General features: G+C 36.7%; 1 protein-coding gene across 1 annotated transcript in view; it reads left to right on the top strand.

Annotated features, from left to right (window-relative positions):
* Positions 1-217: 217 nt before the first annotated feature.
* The window catches only part of LOC107676783 (gamma-aminobutyric acid type A receptor subunit beta2), a 49,024-nt gene continuing 24,393 nt past the window's right edge, over positions 218-24,848 (top strand). The window contains exons 1-5 of the mRNA XM_016471464.1: positions 218-472; positions 564-655; positions 1,258-1,325; positions 16,872-17,092; positions 24,204-24,286. Coding sequence (XP_016326950.1) covers positions 399-472; positions 564-655; positions 1,258-1,325; positions 16,872-17,092; positions 24,204-24,286 — 538 coding nt within the window. The 5' untranslated portion in view covers positions 218-398. The remainder of the gene's footprint in view (positions 473-563; positions 656-1,257; positions 1,326-16,871; positions 17,093-24,203; positions 24,287-24,848) is intronic.

The raw sequence follows: 24,848 nt of genomic DNA on the forward strand, positions 1-24,848 counted from the left end.
CTCACAATAAACACGTTCCGAAGAAACTCTCAGCGGCTCTTTATTCTGAGACCCTAAAGCAAACGTTAATGACTATGATGGGCTACCTGAAGTTCGGTATGACTGAAACCCCTTCGTGTCACCTTCAGGAACCCGTCAAGTTCCACATTTACACAGGACTAAAAATGCTGCATGAGGATCACCTGATGTCTTCTTCTTCTTGACTTGGTTTATTCAGTCGTCCCTTTAATTTTTCCCCCGCAATGGAAACAGCTCATCCAGCATCATCAGGAGCTGCTCTTTGATCTGGAGCTGGCGTGTGCGCATGCGCAGCTCATTGCCTTCGCTGCACTGGCTTCAGTAAGTTGGATGTGCGCTGTCTTCATCATCACATCCAAAAGCCCATCAAAACTGTTGCAATGGAGAGTATCGGAAAACCCCCACATATCATCTTCTTATGTCCGCTGATCGTGGCTGTGGCGTGCGCGCAAAGGTAGGGTTGCATTTTGTGCCGTTTCAGAAAAGAAAATGCTGTGTCTTTGGATGTAAGAAGAATTTAAGAACATCTCGTGATATTATTGCAGTATCAGAGACCCGAGCAATATGCCGGTGGTTAAAGACACCGTGGACAGACTCATGAAAGGATACGACATTCGGCTGAGGCCAGATTTCGGAGGTAGGCTAGCATGAGTAAAATTCGTATAATTGTTGCATTTGGATTGTCACGCGCACTAACATGCCCAATTACTCATGCAAACCTAGTTTATATTCATCTCAGTCTCTGATCAGGCGTGCATGTCAATGCATGAGCAAAATGAACGCATGCTTATTTCCTGCAATTTTGCCATTTTATCTTTTCCCAGAGAGGGACGCTAACTTGGGGATCAATTCAGTTTGCACCGCAACTTTTGTTGCATCATGACAGCAAATGAAATGGCATGCTTTAAAATCTCCTTTGATGCACGCGCACACATACGAGTCCATCATAGAAGACGCTCAAGCTGTTATTGATAGAAGGACGCGTCTAACTGTGCATTTGTCAGTCATGCAGTTGCGTTTGTGCGTTCACCTCCAGTGGCTGTAACAAATCAACAATTTCATGCGCAATGCCACGTGAATTTGGGGTGTTGGTGTTTCATATACATATAATACATGCTGTTTCATATATAGAATGTCACAAGAATGAAATTTAGTGTAATTTGGCACCTGAAGGTTCAAGTGTGGGTTTATGCATGCATGCAATTTCCCTTTTAATCATTTTTCCTTTCTCTCCATCAGGCGCTCCGGTGGCGGTAGGGATGAATATAGACATAGCCAGCATAGACATGGTATCCGAAGTAAACATGGTATGTGGCATGTTTTCCATTGGTGTTATGTGTCCTTCTGTTAAAATGCGCACCAGCTGATGTGGCTCACACACACACATGATGATTAAATGTGAAACTGCAGAAGTTCACTGGCATGCTGCGGTATCTGCTCAGCATTTCGCTGCTGACATTTGAATTCAAAACACACGCGCACTGGCGCACTCGCAGGCGCACTCGCACGCGCTCCGCATGTCTCATGCCCAGCGGTTTGATAGAAACAGGCAGGATCGTGGACGCACCTTTACACGCTGTGACTTGGGTTTAATCGCACATCTAGTTCAAGGTGAGCGTTGCCCTCTCAAGGAGGAAGACGGCACGTGCCGCGGATGCTGACCGAATCACGCGTTTCTTTGTCGACAGAGACGGGTTTTGGGAGATGCACGTCTATAAACAGTATCTATCGACGTTTTTGTAGATGCATCTTCCCTTTAAAATGCTTATGCATTAAACTGATGTAAAGCGACATACTGTTGATGGGGACCCCTGAAAAGTTTATCTCGCGCAAGCGCATCCTCTGTCGGAGGCAACTGTAATTGCAGGGGAATATGTATGGCTGTGAAATTAAAGATTTATGGCTCGTACTCATTGCAGCTTTATCATTTCAGCGGGGGTGATAGAGTTTGTTTTCGATTCATTTCCCAGTCGCTCCTTTTAACTCGATGAAGGTGAAATGGCCTTTGCCAGGAGCTCTATATTTTCTTCAGAGATCTGTGTGGAAAAACAAAAGCATGCCTCCTTTTGCCAGTCGAGTTCACACATATATTTATAGCGCTGTAGGTGGTGCGCGCACGCAAGTGGTCGAATCTATAATGGAAGCGATGTTGTTTCATTACATTTCATTAAACTTTGAATCTTACCTGTTTATCCTGGATTTGGTGCTTGAACCAGGGCTTCAGCCATTGTCCATCAAGGTCAGGATATCCCATGGACATAGAATTGTTTGGAAAAGAAATTGAAATGAATAAAATCCAAAAATAAAATGGGGTACAATCTGTACATTAATATAAATTGTTGTAGTTGTCCTCAACTTTAAAATATTTCAGCTACAATTTGCTCACTATAGGACAATTTTGTTAAAGTGCTTATACATCATATTCCATGAATAAGGTGAACTTTTCCCCATTATTTACTATTAGTATTTTTTATGTAATAGAATTATAGGCAGAACAGATGATAACTATTAAATAGGTTATATTTGGTAAATAATATACTATAGTTCATTGATACATTTACCATAATTAACCTATTAAATTGAACAAATTTTAAATACACCAAATGTCTATTTCTCCCTCTTTAAATGGGATTTTGGCCTTTCCCAGGTCTTGACCTTTTCGACTGTATCCAACGATTAAAATCATACATAAAACATGAGTTGGATTGGCATTCAATATCTTGACCTTCAACCTTGTCACCAACGTTATTTTAATAAAGAATGACAAAACAAATAATTTTATTATTGAATATTATTTTTTTTAATTTTTTGTATAAAATCGCAAACCTCATTGAAAATTAATTACAAAATAAAACAACTCTTAAAAATTGTATTTCGACCCTTAATGATCATTTTGACTTTCCATGAACTAATCATGAACGACTGTGAAAGTCATGGATATACAGCACTCAAAATAATGCTGTTTTAAGGCAGACAGACTTCTGGACGGATGCTTCATACTGTGTAGTGATGTGCTTACAAATGACCTTTATAGATCTGTCAGGTTTGTTGCTTGTCACGGTCGAGCTCTGGAATCCCGAAGAGTTGGAAAGAAAAGATGAAAATCTTTGTTTTTTTTGCAGCTCCAGCAAAATTGGATTTTCACTTGAGCTCGCAGCCGACAGAATCCTCAACTATCCTGAAGGTTGACAGGGTTGATCTGGGAGCTTTGCAGCCATTAGTATCTGATATTTCCATTCAAAGCCAACAAGCATCATGCCTCATTCTCTCTCATGCTCGCCTCTTTGGCGCCTCGTACCAGTTTACTGTCTCATTAGTCCAGTGCGATGCCTGCATCTCAGACAGAAGTATGATCTCTCAATTAGGAGCGGCACGGCTGCCCCAGGTGTCTTTGCGAGGCGTAACTGCTTCAAGTGTTTTGTTTTAAAGCGAAGCAGCCCCCTTCATCTCCTCCTGTCTGCCATTTCACACGCATGTAAACAAGGGCGTTCGCTGTGCTTTAAACGTGGCCAAAGAAGCCTCGACCAAAGGTCACCCGTGTTGTTTGCCAATGCAAATCTTTAGGCCAGTCTACGCGAGATTTGACATTAAAATGCGGGCTATTTTTGGAGAAGAGGCAAACAGGCCGTGCTCTCTGGCTCCGGCGCTTTCTGATGACTCATTCGAGTTTGGAGGAAGCATAATATAAATGGGATAATATGATATTCTGATCGATCTGTTTGTCACCCATGCTTTTCGCACTGGCTGAGTGCATCTCCGGTTTGCTCGCATAAATTACGCTCGAAATGCCCTTTGTTTGCGGCCGGGCCGGTTTCTCTGAAAACATAATAGTCACTTCAAAGGAAAAGATGGGAGCAGACTTGTGTTAGCTCATGGGCTAAATAATTACCGGGGCGGAAACATTGCCCTTATATGTATCATTATCTTGACAAGCATTAATTGCTTACATGAATAAGAGGCAGGGCCGCGCAATGATAGCCTGTGAAATAGCAAATGGATGAAAAGACAAATTTAGACTCAATTAGATCGCTCGACTTAATTAGTACTAGTGTGCGTAATTGCTAATCATTTCTGGCTATAGTCAGTTAGTGTCTGTTTAGTCCAGTTTTATTGAATTCCGAGCTGATAAACAGTGTGTTATTTAGTGTTATTTTTACTTTTTGTTGCTATGACAACACCACCCTTCTCTAAAACTGCGGGGTTAATGTGGGTTCTTCTCTGTTTCGATAGATTGTGTTTAAGGCAAGCCTGCAGATTTGTGTTTTGATTAATTCTCTCGTACGTAACGTCGTGCCGTGTGTTTACATGTATGATTTAGCTACAGCCAGAAATAGAGGAGCATGGGTGTAGTCACATGATGTTCTCTCAGACAGCAGCAGCTTGTATTATAATTCCATACACTGATGAGATCTGCAGCACATCTCACTCTACTGAGAAGCTTATTATAGTTCTTGCGAGGCTTTTTCTCTTCTCCGCTCATTTCTGCAATTAATTCAGCACGACCCGTTAATGTGCACGTAGCACGACTGCTTTTAGACTTTGTCTGAGACATTTACGATTAAAGTTGACATATTTAGAGAATGCAACTGCTGTGATGATTGTTATAGTTGCTTACTGAATTGCAGTTTTAATTTGCGTACTGAATTATGATTGGTCTTATCTTGCTTGCATTTATTTAACTGCTTACCTAATCTTTTACTGTTTTGTGTCTGTGGTCATATATACAGTATATAGGCCTATATGTATGTGTTTACATAATGACTAATAAAATGTATAATTTAAGTTTTTTTTTTTTTTTGATGCCAAGGATCCCCAAATATGATGATCTTAATGCGATTCCTAAATTATGAAGTCAACCTTTTTTTTTTTTTAAGATGGGTAGGCATGTGTGATATTATAAAGACAACAATGAAGCAACTGGCATTTATGTCGTCATTTTTCTAAAGCCAAAAGAAATGGTTAAATATAATATGGAGTCAAAAAATACTTACAAAAGATACTTTACTTGCAAGTTCGTTGCTGATTTCAAATGACATTACAAAAATTGTAGTTAGTAACGTAATCTGCTAGATTATTGATTTTAGGTAATGTATTCCAACTACTTTTTAATTACTTTTGACCTAACTCGTTTATCCTCTAGATTTGAATGGGATTGTTGTGTACCATATTGATATAAAAAACTAACAAACAAAGAGAGAGAAAATATTCCATTGCATCAAGCATGAAGTGCATTAAACATCATATTACATCATGGTTTCCCAGACTGGTATAGAGAAAATCAATCAATAAATTATTAATAATTTTCTGCCGTTGTGTGGATAATATGTAATCATGTAATCCATAAAAAAGTGACTGTAATCTGATATGAGCATTTTAAAATGTAATATAATCTAATTACATGTACTGAATCTTATCATGTAATCCAGATTAGATGTAATCCGTCACTACCCAGCACTAAGAAACACCTATATAAATTGGCTTATCCATGGCTACTCATTGCGTACATAGCTGTGATAGTTTCATGTGTCTCTTAGTCTCTTTCTTCTTTTATATAAAAAAATTCAATTTATTAAACAATATATTTATTTACATTACTCCTGCAGTCATTTTATTCCTTTAAACTCATTTTTGATAATTAAAATTACAATAATTTTTTTTTGCAAGGAAATGCTTTAAAATGGCTTGAATATAATTCTACACCCTTGCCTCATTTAGTATATGTGGAATCATGAATATGCAAATTAGTCCCCGCCTCCACTCAATCGCACCAGTTTAGAGTATCTGCTCCACTTTCACTCAGTTAAAGGGACAGTGCACCCAAAAATGATTTTTTTTTTTTTGAAAATTAATTTACTCACCCTCAAGTCGTTCCAAACCTGTATGAGGTTCCTGTATGAGAACCAAACAGTTTCTGGTAACCATTGACTTCCATCATTTTATGGACGTCAGTGGGTACCGTCAACTGTTTGGTGGAGCAGATACTCTAAGCTGGTGCGAATGAGTGGAGGCGGGGACTAATTTGCATATTCATGGTTCCACATATACTAAATGAGGCAAGGGTGTAGAATTAGAATATTAAAATATCTTATTTCATGTTTAACAGAAGAAAGTAACTCATACAGGTTTGGAACAACTTGAGGGTGAGTAAATGATGACAGATTTTCATTTTTGGGTGCACTGTCTCTTTAACTGAAGTACTAAATGCTACACAACTACAAGTGGCAATATTGTATTAAAGAGATAGTTCACCCAAAAATGAAAATTCGGTCATTAATTACTCACCCTTTTGTCATTCCAAACCCGTAAGACCTTCATTCATCTTCACAACAAAAATTAAGATATTTCTGATGAAATCCGAGAGCTTTCTGACCCTGCATAGACAGCAACGCAACTACCACGTTCAAGGCACAGAAAGATAGTAAAGAAATCGTTAAAATAGTCCATGTGACATCAGTGGTTCAACCATAATGCTATGAAGCTACAAGAATACTTTTTGTGTGCAAAGAAAAAAAAATTCTTGAATAAAGCATCGTGGCACTCTCATTGCTATTTTTGCTTTCTTTGCGACCTGATTTTCACTAGAGGGGTCTTTAAGTTATTCATTTAATTCATTTATTGGTTTGTCTGGTAAGTAGGCATGTAATAAGCAGGATAATGCTTTGCACAAGGTCCTGGTCATCCTCTGAGGGACTAGTTTGCTAGTATCTAGTATGTAAAAATCAAACACGGAATGTTTTCGTAAGAAAGTTTAATCATATAACAACATTAAAGTCTAATTTCCAAGCTAATTCTGCGAAGAGGCGCTCAGTTGTAGATTAATTTGAAACACCTGGCATTTGGAGTCTGTCTGACATTGCAATAAACTTTGCCACTTAATCACGTCTTCGACATCAAACGTTTATCTCCAAACATGTCATCAACATCCTCATCACGGCACTTGCGGTTATGAGCTTAGATTAAGTGAAGTTAATGTGACAGATTTGGCTTGTGTGATCTGTTAATATATCATCCTGTGATGGGCTGTTAAATCAAACGTGTTTAAGTAGCTGTAAAAAACGCTCCATTGGGAATGAAGGCTAATCGGGCCAGTCATGCTATTAGCACCCCGGGTGTGACCGCTGCATCTTAAGTCCATCTCTCTAACAACCTACAATATTCAGAGGCTTGTGCTTAACCAGTCTTTCGCGTGGTTTCGTTGTCATAACCTATTAATGAAGTCTTCAAGTCTGCAGCAGCTGTGCTGGTGTTTCTCTTATTTGGAGAGACACTGAGACTATGGCGGCGGTGATGTTAAGTGCCCCGTTATCAGCGTTCTCATCACAATCTCCTCGCGTCCTCATTTGGCACTTTCCACAAATAGGGATGAACAGAAACACTTTGGTCCCTCATGACTTATTTAAAGCATTAGAGGCACACATCCCATGTTTTTTTTTATGAAAACTAGCCTAGAATAAGAAGTAGCTCGATTTAATCGTAAACATTTTGTACTCAACCCTGTTACCACGTGATTTACCCACACAAAAATACATCTCTGCTTAAAAGTGTGGAAAACGTTGTTTGGAACGTTTCTATTGCATGATGAAAGGCAAATAAATAATTCAATTTTTCTCAATTTCTGCACTGACTGAAGTGTTGACTAGAGGTCGACCGATAGTGGATTTTGCCGATACCGATAGCTAGGTTGTACCACACTGGCCGATACCGATTAATTAACTGATAGTTTTAAAATTAACTAAAATAGTGCTTTATTAATAAAAACAGTACTGAACCACTAGTAGTAGTAGTAAAAAAATAATAGTAATAGTAAATGTTGAAATTAATACCCTCTAACAAGGAACATACTTACACAGCTTTCATTAATCTTAATGCTACAACTGGACTCTTATTTTAAAGTGTTACCATTTCATTTCAACTGTCATGCTTAAAGATGCACATCTTTAAATATATACACAAAGGCTATAGCATTAAAATGATATACATATGGATATTGTATGTATACTCTCACACTTTAACTGCTTCTATTCTTGAACACTTGATGATTATCTAATCAAAATAAAAGCGCAGCGCTGAGTCTAGGAGAACTCACCGGTATCACACACACTCCGGACGCATCGCGTTCAACTCGAGCAGCGGTCTAAAACAGTTTATTTAATCACCAAATGGAGACCAGTTTACTTCAAGAATGAACAATTTGGCATGGATGAGTTTGAAGTTCGGTGTTTAAAAAACGGAGCAAACGGAAAGAGAAAGCGCGACCTATATTATAGCTCTATAAATGAAGCACACAAGACTTTATTCGAGTCACAGAAAGACAAACGTTTTGCTGAAAATGCACAATACACAATTCATTATGTACATTAACAACGATTCGGGACCAATATAATGTAATTTAAAGGAAAACTATGTGAATGGCGCTCTGTGGGGCGGCAGGATTTTCTGTCGGCTGCATTTAAATCCGCGTCTGAAGTTTCCCGCTCTGTTCAGCGTGCAGTATCACGTGTCTAAACAAATAGCACGTGCTGTCAGTGATTTCAACCACTAGAGGCCGCTCTCGCACTGTGTAATGACAGCAGACCCTTCTCAGCCGCTCCAGCAATGGACGCAACCTGGAAAACTATCGGCATGGATTTTTGTCAATAACCGATAGTTCCAGCAATCAACTATCGGTGCCGATTAATCGGCAAAACCGATACATCGTTCGACCTCTAGTGTTGACCGCATTCATTAAGCTTGACAGTTCCACCCTGTTACTCAAGTTATTGTAAGAAAAAACGAAAAGCCTTGTACGTGTGATATTATATAAAGACATGTTATTTAACAATTAAACAACATGCATTTATGTTGTCATTGTTCTAAACAGTGTTGTTGGAAATGCATTACAAGTAACACAAGTTACGTAATCAGATTACTTTCTTCAAGTAACTAGTAAAGTAACGCATTACTTTTTAATTTACAACAAAATATCTGAGTTACTTTTTCAAATAAGTAATGCAAGTTACTTTGTTTTCTCATGTATTGACTTGACAGCTCTCCTGTCCTCACGATGAGAGAAATCAGGAGTGAGTGCAGACGTGTTGTGTTATTGCCGAAGAGTGTTGAACTTTCTTCTCCTGCGTCCTATTCTTCATGCAGTCCAGAATGGCCGAGGCTTATTCATTTCACTTTTGGTGTGAAAGGGCTTTTACATTTAGCAAAAATATATATGTTTTTTATATTAAAAACAAACAAGTAAGCCCAGCCCAGATGAGAGAAAGTAATGCAAAAGTAACGTAAAAAGTAACTAAGTACCGCAAGTTACTTTTTTAGGGAGTGACACAATAGGGCCTTTCGCACCGCGGGAACCTTTTTATAGTACCAGAACTAATTGTGGAACTACCCACTTTTTATGTTGTAATGAATTAATTTTGAAAGTAATTTGCCCCAACATTGGTTATAATGTAAAAAAAAAAAAGTTAAAATATAATCTGGACTCAAAATAATTGATTTTAGTGTTGAAAGCATTGATCAAGCTCACAATTCCACCCTGTTACACAAGTGTAATTTGCATGTTTATTTAATGATTTATTGATAGAAAATGTAAAAATCGTTATTTTAAACGTGATTTTAAATGGATCAAATTTTTGGTTACAACCGAGTTGCAAAAATTACAAACCTCAAATCAAATAAATAGAAAAAAAACCTGCTAATATAATTTGCAGTTTAATATTCTGAGGTCGAGGAACATCATTTTTTAAAGGTTAACACCTCCTTTCATTGACTATTTGTTGAAAAAATGCACTACCCTATTCTCGGAAAGTGCCATTTATTTCAATGCCTGGAAAACAGAATCATCTTTTGTTTTTCTTGACTTCCGTTGTGTGCCGTGGAGATGGATGTCTGCTGAACGTGATGAGTGTTGGATTTGGGTTGTGACAGGCTTAATGGAGAACTCCCAGCAGCCTCTGCGTCAGTGTCAGCTCAGTGGGAGAGACCCGACAAATGACGTCGTGTCATCCTGTCACAATCTCAGTATGATCTATCGATCTGGATATCCATCTGAAGAGCTGGCATGCTTCACTTTATCTTACGTATGCTTGTCTCTCAGATCTGGCGTGCTCCGCTGTAGATCATACTATGGCTGGATCAACAATAAGGATCTGTTTTTTTCTGCTGGCCCAGTCAGTTCAGTAGGTTTGATTTGTACTTCTTCCAACATTAAATACCCAACCACAGCAAATGATACCTTTAGCAACACATTTTGTCGGAAAATATAGATTAGTTTCTTTCCAAAAGAAATGACAACAAATATTTTTTAATGTGTTTAATGTGCAATAATGCACAACTACACTGTAAAAAAAATATTTTTCAAAGTTGTACATTACTGGAGTACTTTTTACAGTCTTTCTACTCCAAATTTCACTTTTAAATCAATGTTACTTGAAGTTTCTTTGTGAAATTTACTAGACATTTTCGAGTGTAGTAAATCCTACACCAATTATTTTATTTGTTTATAATTTTCACTCCTTTCTAATTGATGCTTCCAAGACTATCACAAATAATTCTTGCAATTTTGACAAAATCGTCTGTTAACCAGCTAGACCATATTTATGCAGGCATAAAAACACGTACAAAGTAAACATTCATTAAGCATGACAATTCCACCCTGTTACGCACATTATTGTAAGAAAAAATTATCAAATATTTTTTAAAGACCTGAACATGTGATATGATAAAGACGTGTTATTTAACAATTAAACAACTGACATTTACACTGTCATTGCTCTAAAGCAAAAACAATTGTTAAAACATTATCTAGACTCAAAATAATCGATTGTAGTGTTAAAAGCATTGATCAAGCTCGCAATTCCACCCTGTTACACATGTTATTGTAAGAAAAAATGATCATAAAAATGTTTTTCTTTCATTTATGGGAAGTTTACCTATAAATACAGAAAAAAATGAGCTATCCAGCAGTGAGTGATGGCTTAATGGAAGATACATTTGCATCCGTGTTTTAGTATATATGTGTTTATTTACTTTTTACATCATTGTAAAAAGTATTTTTCAAAATTGTACAATATTGGAGTACTTTTAAAACAGGAAAATACTATTTCAGTGTTTCTGCTTCTAAATTTCACATTTAATTCAATGTTGCTTGCAATTTCTTTGTAATTTTACTAGCAATTTTAGAGTGTAGCAAATCCTACACCAGTTTTTTTTTTAATTTGTTTATAATTTTCTCTCCTTTCTAATCTATAGGCTTCCAAGACTGTCACAAATAATTCTTGCAATTTTGACATAATCTTGTCCATGTTAACCAGCTAAACCATGGTGTTGCATCATAAGTTCATCCTTAATGTTGAGTCCTGGTTTGGCATTTTTAAGTGTCGGCTTGCTCAAGCCAGTGGAAGGAAGTCGGTCAGTTGCAGCGAGAGTTACGGATCTTGTTCCAGTGACTTTCATTGCATACAAAGAGCTTCTTCTCATGTCTCAGACTTCTTTAGTTGCCGATTTTTCATGTCACATAAAGAATTCATAACCGGTGCGCCCTTAATTAGTACATTTATGCTGCAGATTTAAAGACGTCCTTGATTAAATTAATGTGCACTTGCAAATTTCAGCTCTGTTAACGATGATTAAACAGCACAACCTAACAGAGGCTTTTTCACTCTTGCAGAACATCTCTGCTTCTCAAAACGCTTTAAAGGGATAGTTCAGACACAAATGACTATTCTGTCTTCCTTTACTCGCCTGCATGTTGATCCAAAGCGTAACTTACTTTCTTCTGTGGAACTTGAAAGGATACTTTCTAAATAATTTAATGCTAGTGTTCAATGCAGCTGAATACTTTTATGGTGCATTGCATTTTTTTTCAAACTTAAAAGCTTCACATCCGGTTTCATTGTAATTGATTGAAAAAGAACAGCAAAATTTCATCATATGAAATACTGTAAAAAAAACAAAAAAAAAACAGTTATTTTGTCAACAACCCATTATATATCAATGCACCAATGCACTATTTTCATGCATGATTCTAGCAACAGAGAAATGGTGATAAATCCACTCGGTTGCATGTGAGCTCACAGAAGCCGTGTGTTTGCGTCTCGGTTTGAGATCTATTGATGTCAAAGAAGAGTAAACAGAGCCCAAAGAGGCATCTGCTACCATCTGTGACCATAGTAATTATGCTCACATTTGGCACCGAAGCCAAGAGGAAAGTTCCAAGCCCAGGTGTTCCACATTCTGTACCCTGGCATCCACACTCCGCTCAGAAAAAATTTATATTTAACCTCTTTTCCCAAAGATGTTAATCTACAGTCAGTGTTTTCCATTTTTCTTCAGTTTTTCTCTTTGTGATTAATAACCGTAATACATCAGCATGTGCTATATATGTAGTCCTGTTTCACTGTAGTACTTCACTGGAACGCTGTGTTTAAAGAGCTCAGAATGGAGGAATATCATTTGGCATAAATATCATCAAAACATTTTTTCATGCATAGCGCAAATCCTCATTCTTTATCAGAGGCTTAGCTCATCCAAAAATGAAAATTCTGTGGATAGTTTACCCAACCTCATGCTGTTCCAAACACAATCTTTCTTACATGGAACACAAAAGCAGATATTTAGCAGAATGTTCATGTTGCTCTTTTCCATACGATGATTAAAGTGGTCTATGCGTCTTGCGTACTGTATTTCAAGTCTTCTGAAATAAAATGATAGCTTTGTGTGAGGAGCATTCATCAATTTATCCATGAAATCTGACTTATTGTATCCATGCAATGCACAAGAAGCAATGACATTTAGCGTTATTGACCAGTGTTGGGGAAAGTTACTTTATAAAGTAGTGCATTATAATATTGCATTACTCATGAAAAAGTAACTAATTGTGTTGCTTTTTATGGAAAGTAATGCATTACGTTACTTTTGCGTTACTTTTTGTCTGCTGGGCTGGGCTTGCTTATTATTTTTTCTTATAACAAAAAACACAAAAGTTATATTTTTGGCAACTGTAAGGGCACCAAAAGTGAAGTTAATAAGCCTCAGGCTAAAGGAAGTGCCTCTGTTTTCTCAGATTTCTCTCAACATGGGGACAGAAGTGTGAGTGAATAAATGGGAAAACAAAGTAACTTGTGTTACTTATTTGAAAAAGTAACTAGGATATTCCGTTGTAAATTTAAAAGTAATGCATTACTTTACTAGTTGAAAAAAAGTAATCTGATTATGTAACTCGCGTTACTTCTAATGTGTTACTGTACATAACATACTGTATATAAATTTGAGTTTTGAGGTCTCCGGTGGAAGACTAGTTTTTTCATTTTTCACGTCACACAAAACTATCATTTTTTTTCACATAGATCACTTTTATGGTGCTTTTTAGTTCTTTTTCTTGCTTGAAAGCTGCTGGTTCCTATTTTCTTTCATTTTATGCTTGAGAGCAGCATGAATATTCTTTATAACGTCTCTTTCTGTTTCCCTCGAAGGAAAGCAAAGTTGCGTTCCAATTGACAAGGTCCCTACGGAGTATTCACTCTCCTCCTGCTCCCTGTCGAAGATGACAAAATGAGTTATTTCTGCAAATTCATAAATGTAATATAAATGACCATACTTTCATTTAATATATATCTGTATATAACACATTCATGTGTTATTAATTTAATGCAAATAAATTAAACGGTGCTAAATTGAGTGTTGTGTTGATTAATAATAAAATAAACTTGATTTAGTAATATTAGATGTGCATTTGATCTTATTTAACCATTGCACTTTATACCTGCAAACAGCCACGTACAAACCACACCTGGCATTAATTAAACTCAATAAAAATGCTGAAGCCTCTAATCATTTTTACCTGGTTTATTTCAGTCAAATGTCTTTAAGTACTGGAGTGATGCTAATTTACACAGTGGGTGAATTTCCTTCTCCACTTCCTGTGAAGTGACGTATCGATGCGCCCTTATTCTCTATGCGTTTGGACTGAACATGTTCACTCCCTTTGGACTGGAATCTCACAGGATGGTGGAATGTACCCTGTGAAGTCCACTTTGCAGTTCACTTTCGGTTAATTGAAATGCACTTTAAATGATAGAGGTTTTGTTGCACACAAGAAAGTAAGTCAGACAATTATGAGACAACTATGAGAAACCATAAAATCGTTAATTTGGCCCTTCATTGGTGTGTTTGGTTAATGCATGTGAATATCAGCGGTTCGTCGGTCTTGGGTCCGAGTCGAACGGTTTCCTCAGTTCAGTGACTGCTGGAGAAACTGAAGCACTGAATGATTCATTCATCACAGGATCAGATACGCCGCTATTTCTGCTCATTTCCAGTCGGAGTGACTGTCAGGCGTCTGAAAGTGAGTTTTGATTGAGTAACTTGTAGATCTGTGCTGCTCGAGCATCCAGTTCACTAAATAGAACCGGTTCAAAAGAATGATTCGTTTGGGAACCGGACATCACTCTGGACCATTTACCTGAGGCTCTGGATTACAGGTAATAATGTTTTAAATAGTGTTCAGTTTCTTGCACAGACTGATCATTTCGCTTCATAAGACCTCAGTATATCGCCAGGAGTCACTGGTGTTTTGTGCTCCTTGATATGCTTTTTGTTTTTTTTTCTACTTTCAAAATGACAGTAGCCATTGACTTACATTTAACGAACCACCAATGACCATGAATTCAGCTAAAAGTTTTCTTCACTGTTCTGCTAAAGAGAAAAAGTCACCTACATCTTGGATGGCATGAGAGCGAGTAAATGAACAGCACATTTTAATTTTTGGGTGAACTGTCCCTTTATGAGTTTGCTGAAGTGACTCTGATGCTTCTCCTGAGGGAAACCTGCAGCGTCGATGCTCAGCACCATCCTTAACCTCCTCTACGCATAATGACAAATGCTGGAGATGGGAGGATATTATGAGAGTCGACGGCTGATGATGGACCATCTGCATGCTCATTAGGGGTTTTATAGTCATATCTTGGTTATCAGTAATTTGGATTCTTATCAGTCTAGTCTAAAAGAAATGTGGTGCAAAAAATGATATTTGTGTACAGGATCATGTCATGGAGAATTGTGGTGTGCGTATGTGTGTTCAGATGTGTTTAGCGTGTGCTTGCTCATGCTGAAGTGGCACATGCAGGACAGTGTGAGTCGCAGCTGGTTCTTCCATTGGCTTTTGAATCAGAGCGAGGTTTGGTCCTTTAATGCCTGAGAGCAACTTTATCAAGTGTGCGGGTTATTTTTGGCCAGTTTTAAGAGTTCCCTCACAGGTCACCGCTGGAGAAGCACGGAGAGATAAATATGGGGCTAGAAACCGCTTGCCAGCGTTCGGCCAGCCCACTGCCCCCTCAATCTCTGGCCACGCTGATAAACACATCCACAGCACTCCCGAAACAAACCCCAGATAAAATCAGGGGCATTTCATCCCAGGAGGCAAGAGAAAAGTGCATGCTCAAAAACAGTTCGGATGAGAAAATAATGGATGGTACAGAATTATAATGAGGCATTTTACAAAATATGAGCATAAAACATCAGCTGATGCTTCACTGTGATTGGCTGATTAGCCTGTCAGTGGGACAATGCTCGTCAACATATCGGCCTGAATGTGTCAGACGGGTGGGAATGGATGGGCTAATTACAGAGTAAACATCTCACACACTCGGACCTCATCACTTGTGCTCACATCCGAACTTGTAATGACTTGAAACACAGAGTGATTTGTGAGCGAGGCGGTTTTTAGTGAGCACTCAGCTGGGTTAAATGAAAAGGTGCATCTGCGAGCCTGACACCACCTGCAGTGTTTACACAGGATTTGTTGACTAATGATCTGAAAGATGGTGAATGTTAATAAAAACAGCTCAACAACAGTTAGTAGTAACTAATCAAGCAGACAATATATATGCTTGGTACAGTATTATTAGCTCTTATTTTATTAGCAGCTTGATGAGACATTGATCATGTGTCTTGGGACTGAAAATGATTAAATAAACATAATTTGCTTCATGTGGTAACATCTAAATTAATTAATTAATTGAAGTAAACGTAGTTATTTCAAATTAAATTAATTAATATTTATATTTTAAATGAATATGTTAGTTTTATTTTATGGAATTGATCATTTTAATCTGCAAGCATGCGTGAAATTGATCAAAAGTGACAGTAAAGACATTTATAATGTTATGTTTCTGTTTCAAATGATTGCTGTTCATCGAATTTTCTATTCATCAAAGAATACTGAAAAAAAAATGTTTCATTGCTTCCACTAAAATATTTAGCAGCACAACTGTTTTCAACATTGATTATACTAAGAAATATTTCTTAAACAGCAAATAAGGAACTTTAAAGCATATTAAGCTAGAAAATGATTATTTTATAGTATAATAACATTTTATAGTATTACTGTTTTTCTGTATTTGTGATCAAATAAATGCATTCTTGGTGAGCAGAGATTTCTTTCCAATACATACCAAAAAAAAAAAATCTTACTGACCTCAGCCTTTTGAATGGTAGTGTACATACATTAAGACATGGCAAGAAAACTAAACTAAAGGATTCGATCAGGAGGAAAGAGCTCCTTAAAGTAACATTTTTACAGTGTTTTAAATATTAATATTAAATACTTAAATATTAATCACAGTATAGTTTTAAATATTAACCTCAGTCATATTAGTATTAAATATTGATGTAAACATATACAAATAGTATAGTGATGGCTACATATTCATAGTGTAAGTCACATGCCCATATTTCTCTAAATATCTGGAAACATCAAATTGAACATGATCTGAAAACCCAAATGCAGAGAGAGATAGGAAGAATGTTGTATTTCCCAGTAGTCTTCATGATCTCATCTTCTCCAAATGTTCCTCTTTTTTTTTTAGGACTACACCCTGACCATGTATTTCCAGCAGGCTTGGCGAGACAAGCGCTTGTCGTACACGGAGATCCCTCTGAATCTAACCTTGGATAACCGCGTGGCTGACCAGCTGTGGGTGCCCGACACCTACTTCCTCAACGATAAGAAATCCTTCGTTCACGGAGTGACAGTCAAGAACCGAATGATACGCCTGCATCCCGACGGCACCGTGCTCTACGGATTAAGGTACGTCCGTTGAGGTCATTGCCATTGTCGTTATCGACCCGTAATCACGTTTGACTCCTCTCATCATTCTGTCCGTGCAAACTATTTGCAAACCACCCACATAACGCGTTCACGACGTGTTCAGAGGCCTGGTTTTATTTTCCCTGGCTGCTGATGCATTATGCCGGTGTAAGTGACTCAACATGGCTGTCTATGTTTAGAAGGGATGAAATTGTTGTTGCTAATTCCAAAGCTGCGCATTGTGCGTTCTGTTGCTCAGCCTGACAGCAGTGTCCTTATTAGAAGAGTGCTTAAAAATTTTATATCTGCATTGCAGCAGATAATTCACTGTTGTTAATTTATTGTAAAAAATCAATAAATATAATTTATAATGCTTCATTATGTAAGTGCCCACTTACATAAGCTATTTTTACATAACAAACTGCATGCAGAAATACTAAATGCGCATGATGAAACATTGATGGGAATGTGTGAGAGTGCCGTGACCTGGCTCGCAGAACATTGCTTTCAGGACTGCCAGCGCGCTACTTTGTCAATGGAGACCTTCGCATGCGAGACAGCGCCGGCTGCGGCCGCATGTGTGTGTGTGTGTGTGTGTGTGTGTGTGTGTGTGTGTGAGCATGTGTTGAGGAGGCAGTAATAGAGCGTTCTCTTTTGTGACATCTGAAATTTAGTGTGAATCTGTGCTCTGTTGCAGTTTGACACAAAAGAGTGTTGGAAGATGGGCTTTCTGGGTTTGTGAATGCGTATGGGAGTGTGTGTTTGTGATGAGTGGGGGTGTGTTGTCTGTGTTTCTTGGGTGCCCTGCTCCACTAAGCCTGCCAAAGCATGTTCCTCAATTACCAGGAGAAGAAGAAAATAACAGCGCTCTTCTATAGCTGTCTGTGAGAGCCAAGTCTGACAATTTAGCACAGGCAGGTAGATCTGATTATCTTGCTCCTAAAAGACTTCAACCAATAACACGGACTCTGGCCAGGAGATGAAAATACACAGGCTTAAATACAATTTCTGAGTCATAATACAACAAGTGCATCATGTTACAGCTTAGCAGTCTGTGTTGTCCTTGTTTTAATGGACTAATGTCAAAATATTTTCTATTATTATGCCAAAGATATTTTCATATTCATTTAGTTTCAAACTGAACTTTCATTGTTTGGAGCCTTTAAAGATGCAAGAAACTTTCTTATGCATTGTACAGTGTTGATTTAAAATCAATTGTAGAGTAATTGATCCGCATTGCTGCTTATTCTGGACAAGAATCATCCACTTAAACACAAAAAGACTGTCAGGCTGACATGTAAAATGATATGTTTAATTTTTATTTAAAAAAAAAAAAAAAAAATTGCTAATGAATGAATCAAACAAAACTCTTAGTGTCATTCAATCCAGTGATTAGTTCTTTCCCAAAAACGTATTGTGTTGACCCTACCCTTACGAAAATTAACCATGGTTTTATTAAAGGTAAAATTAAGTAACCATGTTTTTTTTTTTTTTTGGCGGATTGATTACCATTTGTATAATCAGTTTTATTACAAATACCATTGCTAAACTACTGTTAGTGTAGCAAAACTACGGTTCATTTGTGGTCATGGTTTAACTATAGTAACCATGTTTTTTTGGTTTTATTTATAGTAAAACCATGGTTACTTTTCATAAGGGTATTACTTTTTTAAACACTACTCTGTTTCCATATGGACTCATAAAAAACCTGTATGCCTTCACTCCTGGAAGTTGTGTAAATTCAGCCAATGAGATCAAACTTGCCAGATCGAAAGTGCCTTCTGCTTTTGTGTGCAATGTGTATAAAGAAATCATTGCTATCTTAGGCTTAGACTAGTGTCGGATAGACTCATTTGTTTAAAAGTAACCAAAATGTCTTCTGTCTGAATTAAACCAACATTTCAAGTATAGTTTTAGCAGTGATCAGCTTATTGTGTTGTGATGTGTCCCATTCACAGCATTTTAGTACACAGCATAAGTTGATTTTGATATAAACGTGCCAAATGCAAAAAAAAAAAAAAAGTAAATTAAATCAATGTGCATATACAGACTAGGAATGTGCATTAAGAAAGTGTGAAGCATAGCATTAAAAATACCAAGGTCATGGGTTTGATTCCCAGGAAATGCATGAACTGAAAAAATATGTGTTTCGAATGCAATATAAGTTGCTTTGGATAAAAGCATGTGTCAAATGCAAAAAATTAAGAGTTCATATTGAATTTAACCACCAAATATTTGTTTTTAAACATAAATGTACAGAATCTCTGCAAAAAAAAGAATAATATAAAAAAAAAACATTCTCTTAGGGAGGCAAAACAAGGACGTGTCACGTAAAGATCAGAGCATTTACTTTTATATTACTTTAATATAGATTTCTTTTGTGATCCTGCCTAGGCCGCTATTGACAGTATCAGACATAAAAGTGTGAGGGAAGGACACGGTATTGAATTCTGCTACCAGTTCAGCAATTTTCCTTGCAGTGATGCCTCTCCTATCTGAGTTTTCCTGTTGCTGCTGGTATATTCACCTACCTTTACACAGAAAGATAACACAGTTATGCGTGATTACACAAAATAAAATAATGCCTGCTATAAATAGAAGCTGTCCTATTCTGCCCTTAGACATCTTCAAGTCGCTGGAAAAAAAATAACACCAGCCAATGCAATTCACCTCCATATAATAGGCAACCTTTTCTGTAAATGAGAATTAATGATAATGTCTCCATTTTATTGTGTGGCTCATCCACTGTAAATGAGAAGGTAAACAGAAGACCTCTTCTTCTCTCAGTCACTATGTGTAGTAATTTAGATTTGCTTAAGTCTATTATGTACTAAATTAGTCAGCTGCATTTAGACAGAAGTGGCCCTAACTGCACTTTAACGGTTCTTAATTGGGCCTAGTACATAGCCTTGCTGAACACCTCATAGTGTGTGCTTAGCGAGTTATATTGCATTCAAAGTACACATTTGATCAGTTCATGCATTTCCTGGGAATCAAACCCAATGACCCTGGTATCTTTAATGCTATGCAGAAACACTTTCTAGTGCACAATCCTAGTCTGTGTGTGCACATTATATGTGTATGCGCACTCAAATGACTTTCCATGTCTGTTGACATCATCAAGTGTTTTTGTTTTGTTTCGTTTTTTAGCCCCTTCCCTTCAACCATATAGCTACCATTTTTCACCATCGAAACAATCGCTATACTTTTTAAACCTCTGGTGTTGTTCATGTTGTGGTCAAAAATGACCGATTTTGTTATTTAAATGAAATGTACTATATTTTAGTTTGATGTTGTTTTTATTTAATATTTTTATATGATATTTTATTATTTAATACTTTATTATTTTTATATTATATTTTATGGTACTAAATTATATTTATTGAATAGTTATGACCCATTTTTTTTAACCTGTTAACCACTTTTTCAGCATAGACCTGAAAATTAAATGTCCAACTTAAACTATAGTAAAGCTAGCTGATTTATGACAAAGCAACAAATGCTTAACTTAACTTAAGATCTCTTTTTAAAGAGGACATTTGGCTGAAGATTATTATTGAAGTCAAATTTTTCTGTCAAGAATGAATGAACAGCACCAGAGGCTTAAAAAAAAATCACATTCCAGTAGTTTAGTTTGCAAAATCCTTGATGCAATTCAGGACTACCGTTTTGGCTGCCGTGTTTTCAGCTCGTCCTCTCGCCACCATCATAATGTAATTTAGTCAGACCCCTGCGTGGTGTGTTGCAGCACAAGCCTTAGTAAACAAGGTCGTTTGGAATAAAGGTACACATGCTGCCTTGGGGTCTGTACCCAACCCTTACATGAACCTGTGCGGTGCGCGGGGAACCCGTAGCGCTGCGGCCCGCCGGTGATAGATGGATAGATGAAGTCTAGTGTGCTGGTAAAGAGAGCGCTCTTGAATGCATGTGGATGAGAAGACCTCGGCGTTGGTGGGTTTCAATGCAGGGAAGTAGCAGTCTAACGGCACTGGAGAGTAAACAGCTCTGACTTTTATTCCTCAGACCCTTTTCAAGCGGATACAAGCTGCCAGAGGCGTTAAGCGGCACTAAACCGGTGAGGGTCAGGCCTAGCTTCCTTCTACTCTTAATATATTGAGCCAAGCCCTCTTCAAGCGGATACAAATCAAGCAGTAAGCGGCAGGTCACAGTGAGACGGAGAGATGAGTAAGAGAGACTGGGGGAACAATCTGTTTACGTTTTTCTTCCTAACTCACAGACTGCTACAAATATATCTACCTTCATTTAGTAAAATTAACATGCGCATTTGGTAATAAATAGACTTATGATGACAAAGACTAGATCATTATATCACATTTAATAGAAATCAGTGTTGGAGTGGTTGGGGGCAATAATAACACCTGACAAATAAATCATATTAGCCCCCTCTGATGAAAAAACACACATCCAGGTTGCTTTAATATGGATTTGTTCCTTTGTTTTCTCCTTTATATCGTACTAATTCTTTTTTCTCTCAGGAATAATGCATGTTTAAAGGAAAAGTCTTAAGTGGCACCTATATTATAATTGTACAAAGCAAGTCATCAACTAGACAAAATTATTGTTGAAATAGTGTTCATTATTACCAGTTTTAGTTCAAAAGCATCAAAACTTTAAACAGAAATTATACATTATTATATATTTTCTTCAAACTGAATATAAGTCTCTTCTGCTCACCAAGGCTGCATTTATTTGATCAAAACTACAGTAAAAACAGTGAAATATTATTATAATTTAATCTCTGTGAATATAATGTCAAATGTAATTTATTTCTGTGATGCGCAGCTGTATTTTCAGCATCATTACTCCAGTCTTCAGTGTCACATGATCTTCAGAAATCATTCTAATATGCTGATTTGCTGCTCAAGAAACATTTCTGATTCACAGTTCACAGAAAAGTTCAAAAGAACAGCATTTATTTGTAACATTATAAATGCCATTACTGTCACTTTATGCTTAATGCATCCTAGATGAATAAAAACTTTAATAATTTCTTGTAAAAAATGACCCCAGACTTTTGAACAGTAGTGTCTAATCAGTTGTTCTTAGACAGATGGAAAACTGAACCGAGCATGTGCTGAATAAATGTCATCATTCAAGCTTGTTGAGGATTAATGAAAGTCAGTGTCATGAATGGACCCCGTGCCAACAGAGAGAAAAAGAGACACGTTGTATGTAGTGAAAGAACGATGGACGATGGAAAGAGAAGGAGAAGATGAAAGGGTTAACAATGGTAAGGAATGATGGAGGTATCGAGAATTCGAGAGAAAGAGGCTAATCAACTCCACCTCGAATACTTCTCACAGCTTTCCAGCAGCATGCTTCCAGAAACACCAAACCTCATCAGCTGGAGGAACCAGTGACTCTCTCATCCATCCATCTCTTAGACACCGAAACGCACTGAGACTTTTGCTGATGATGTAGCGACCTATAAATAGCCTGTTATTTTTACCTCTGCCATCTTGGCCTAATTTCCTGATTTCCCAGAGCTCCCAGTTCTTCCAGTGCTTCCTGTGGAGTTGTGATTGTGGTACGATGCAGTAGGAACCTCAGGAGTATTGATGTTTTTAGCATGCTGATTTATGACCGGGAAGAAAGAGAAAGAGAAAGAGGCTTGCTGACAAATCAGAACTCTATACGGTAAAAATTGCAACCCACAAAAAAAAAAAATTGCTGCTTTACATCGAATCAAAAAGAGCGGAATTTATTTGGAACAGATTTTTTTTTGTAACATTATGAATGTCTTTAACATCACGCTTGATCAGTTTAATGCATCCTCGCTGAATAAAAGTATTCATTTCTTTCACAGAAAACAATCTTACTGACGCCAAATGTTGTTTTGGTGAACAAAAGAAAGAGATGAGGCTTGTTCTCGCTATGCTGACAAACCATAATAAACCATAACCTACATGATAAAAACTGCAAAAATGTGATAAATGCTGCTTTAAATCAAATCAAAGTTGTACTAAACTCACAACCTGCAGTCACAAGTTCTACTTTTTAATATATATATATTTTTATTTATTTTTTATTATTTTTTATGAATTAATCATGATGGAAACTGACTGATGGTAATTCACAAAATTGAGTAGAAATATGAAATGATTTATTAAAATTAAAAGCAAAATGATTTATATTTACATTTATAATGTTTCATAATATTGAAGTTATTTATAATTCATGATATTTATATGTAAATAAAATGAAATGTATCACAGTTTCCACAAAAATATTAAAAAGCACAGTGATAATAATCAGAAATGTTTCTTGAGCAGCAAATCAGCATATCAGAATGATTTCTGAAGATCATGTGACGCTGAAGACTGGAGTAATGATGCTGAAAATACAGCTTTAATCACAGAAATAAATTATATTTTATAATATATTCACACAGAAAACAGCTGTTTTAAATTATAATAATATTTCAGAATATTACTGTATTTTTGACCATTTAATTGAAATTGAAATAAACACAGCCTTGGTGAGCATAAGAGACTCCTTCCAAAAAAAAAATAAAAATAAGGGAAAAAGAGGTGAAGTTGCATTCACATCCGCTGGAGAATTCAAGTGAAAGGATTTCGAATTGAGTTATGCGCTAAATTATTACAGATAAGCAGTTCTTCAGATGAAGTTTTAACAACCCACATGAAGTTCAGAGGCATCTATTAAATTGTAGTTTCTAGACCTCGTTTTCATTTGCTGTGAGAATGGCTTTGCTGCTGCAGTTGGGTCAGACTCAGAGGAGTGTGTTTCTTCAGGTAACGAGGACTTTGGTTGTCCACTCAAGATTAATACTTGCTCATTATACCATTTACTTACATTTGGCAGACACTTTTATCAAGAGCAACTTGCATTGCATTGAAGGTACACATTTTATCAGTTCATGCATTGCCTGGGAATCAGAGCCATGACCTTGGTGTTGCTGATGCTGTTCTCCAGTGTTTGAGCAACAGGAACGTAGTTTAAAGACTGATCTGCAGACTGTTTGTGGGTGAGCCAGCAGTGTGGATGTGTAGATGAGGGAGGAGGGCTGCTCTTGTCCTTGAGAAGCGTCAGTAATCCCCACAGTCCCCTGTCTCTGCTCTGTATTCAGGATCACCACCACCGCGGCCTGTATGATGGACCTGCGGCGATACCCGCTGGACGAGCAGAACTGCACGCTGGAGATCGAGAGCTGTGAGTGCTGCACCTTCTGTCCTTCTTCACCCACAGCATCAGATCTATGCATCTGCTTTTCATGATCACCCTCACTAGAGGTCAACTGATACTGTTTTTGGACAGATATAGTAATTATACTATAGTAATATAGTTCTAGTAATTATTTTTATGATAACCAATAGGCAGAATTATTTATTTTATTTTATTAAAAAAAAAAAACATAATGAAAAATAATTACATTTATTATTATTATTATTATTATTAAAAGCAATAAAATATGTAATAATATGTAATGATAATATTAATTAGTATAATTACTATTAATAATAGTAAATAGTAATGATAATAGTAATTTATATGTAGTATATTATTATGAAATATGTAATAATAACAACAACAACAATAATTATTATAATTATAATATTAAAATTATTATTATTATTTACTGATAACCAGTATGCAGAATGATTTATATTTTACTTTATTTTGTTTTATTACAATTTTATTTTATTTAACATTTTATAAAAATATTGAAAACAATAAAATATGTAATAATAATAATAATAATAATAATAATTTA

This window comes from Sinocyclocheilus anshuiensis, unplaced genomic scaffold (assembly GCF_001515605.1).
Source record: "Sinocyclocheilus anshuiensis isolate Anshui unplaced genomic scaffold, SAMN03320099.WGS_v1.1 scaffold84, whole genome shotgun sequence".
Classification (NCBI taxonomy): Eukaryota; Metazoa; Chordata; class Actinopteri; order Cypriniformes; family Cyprinidae; genus Sinocyclocheilus; species Sinocyclocheilus anshuiensis.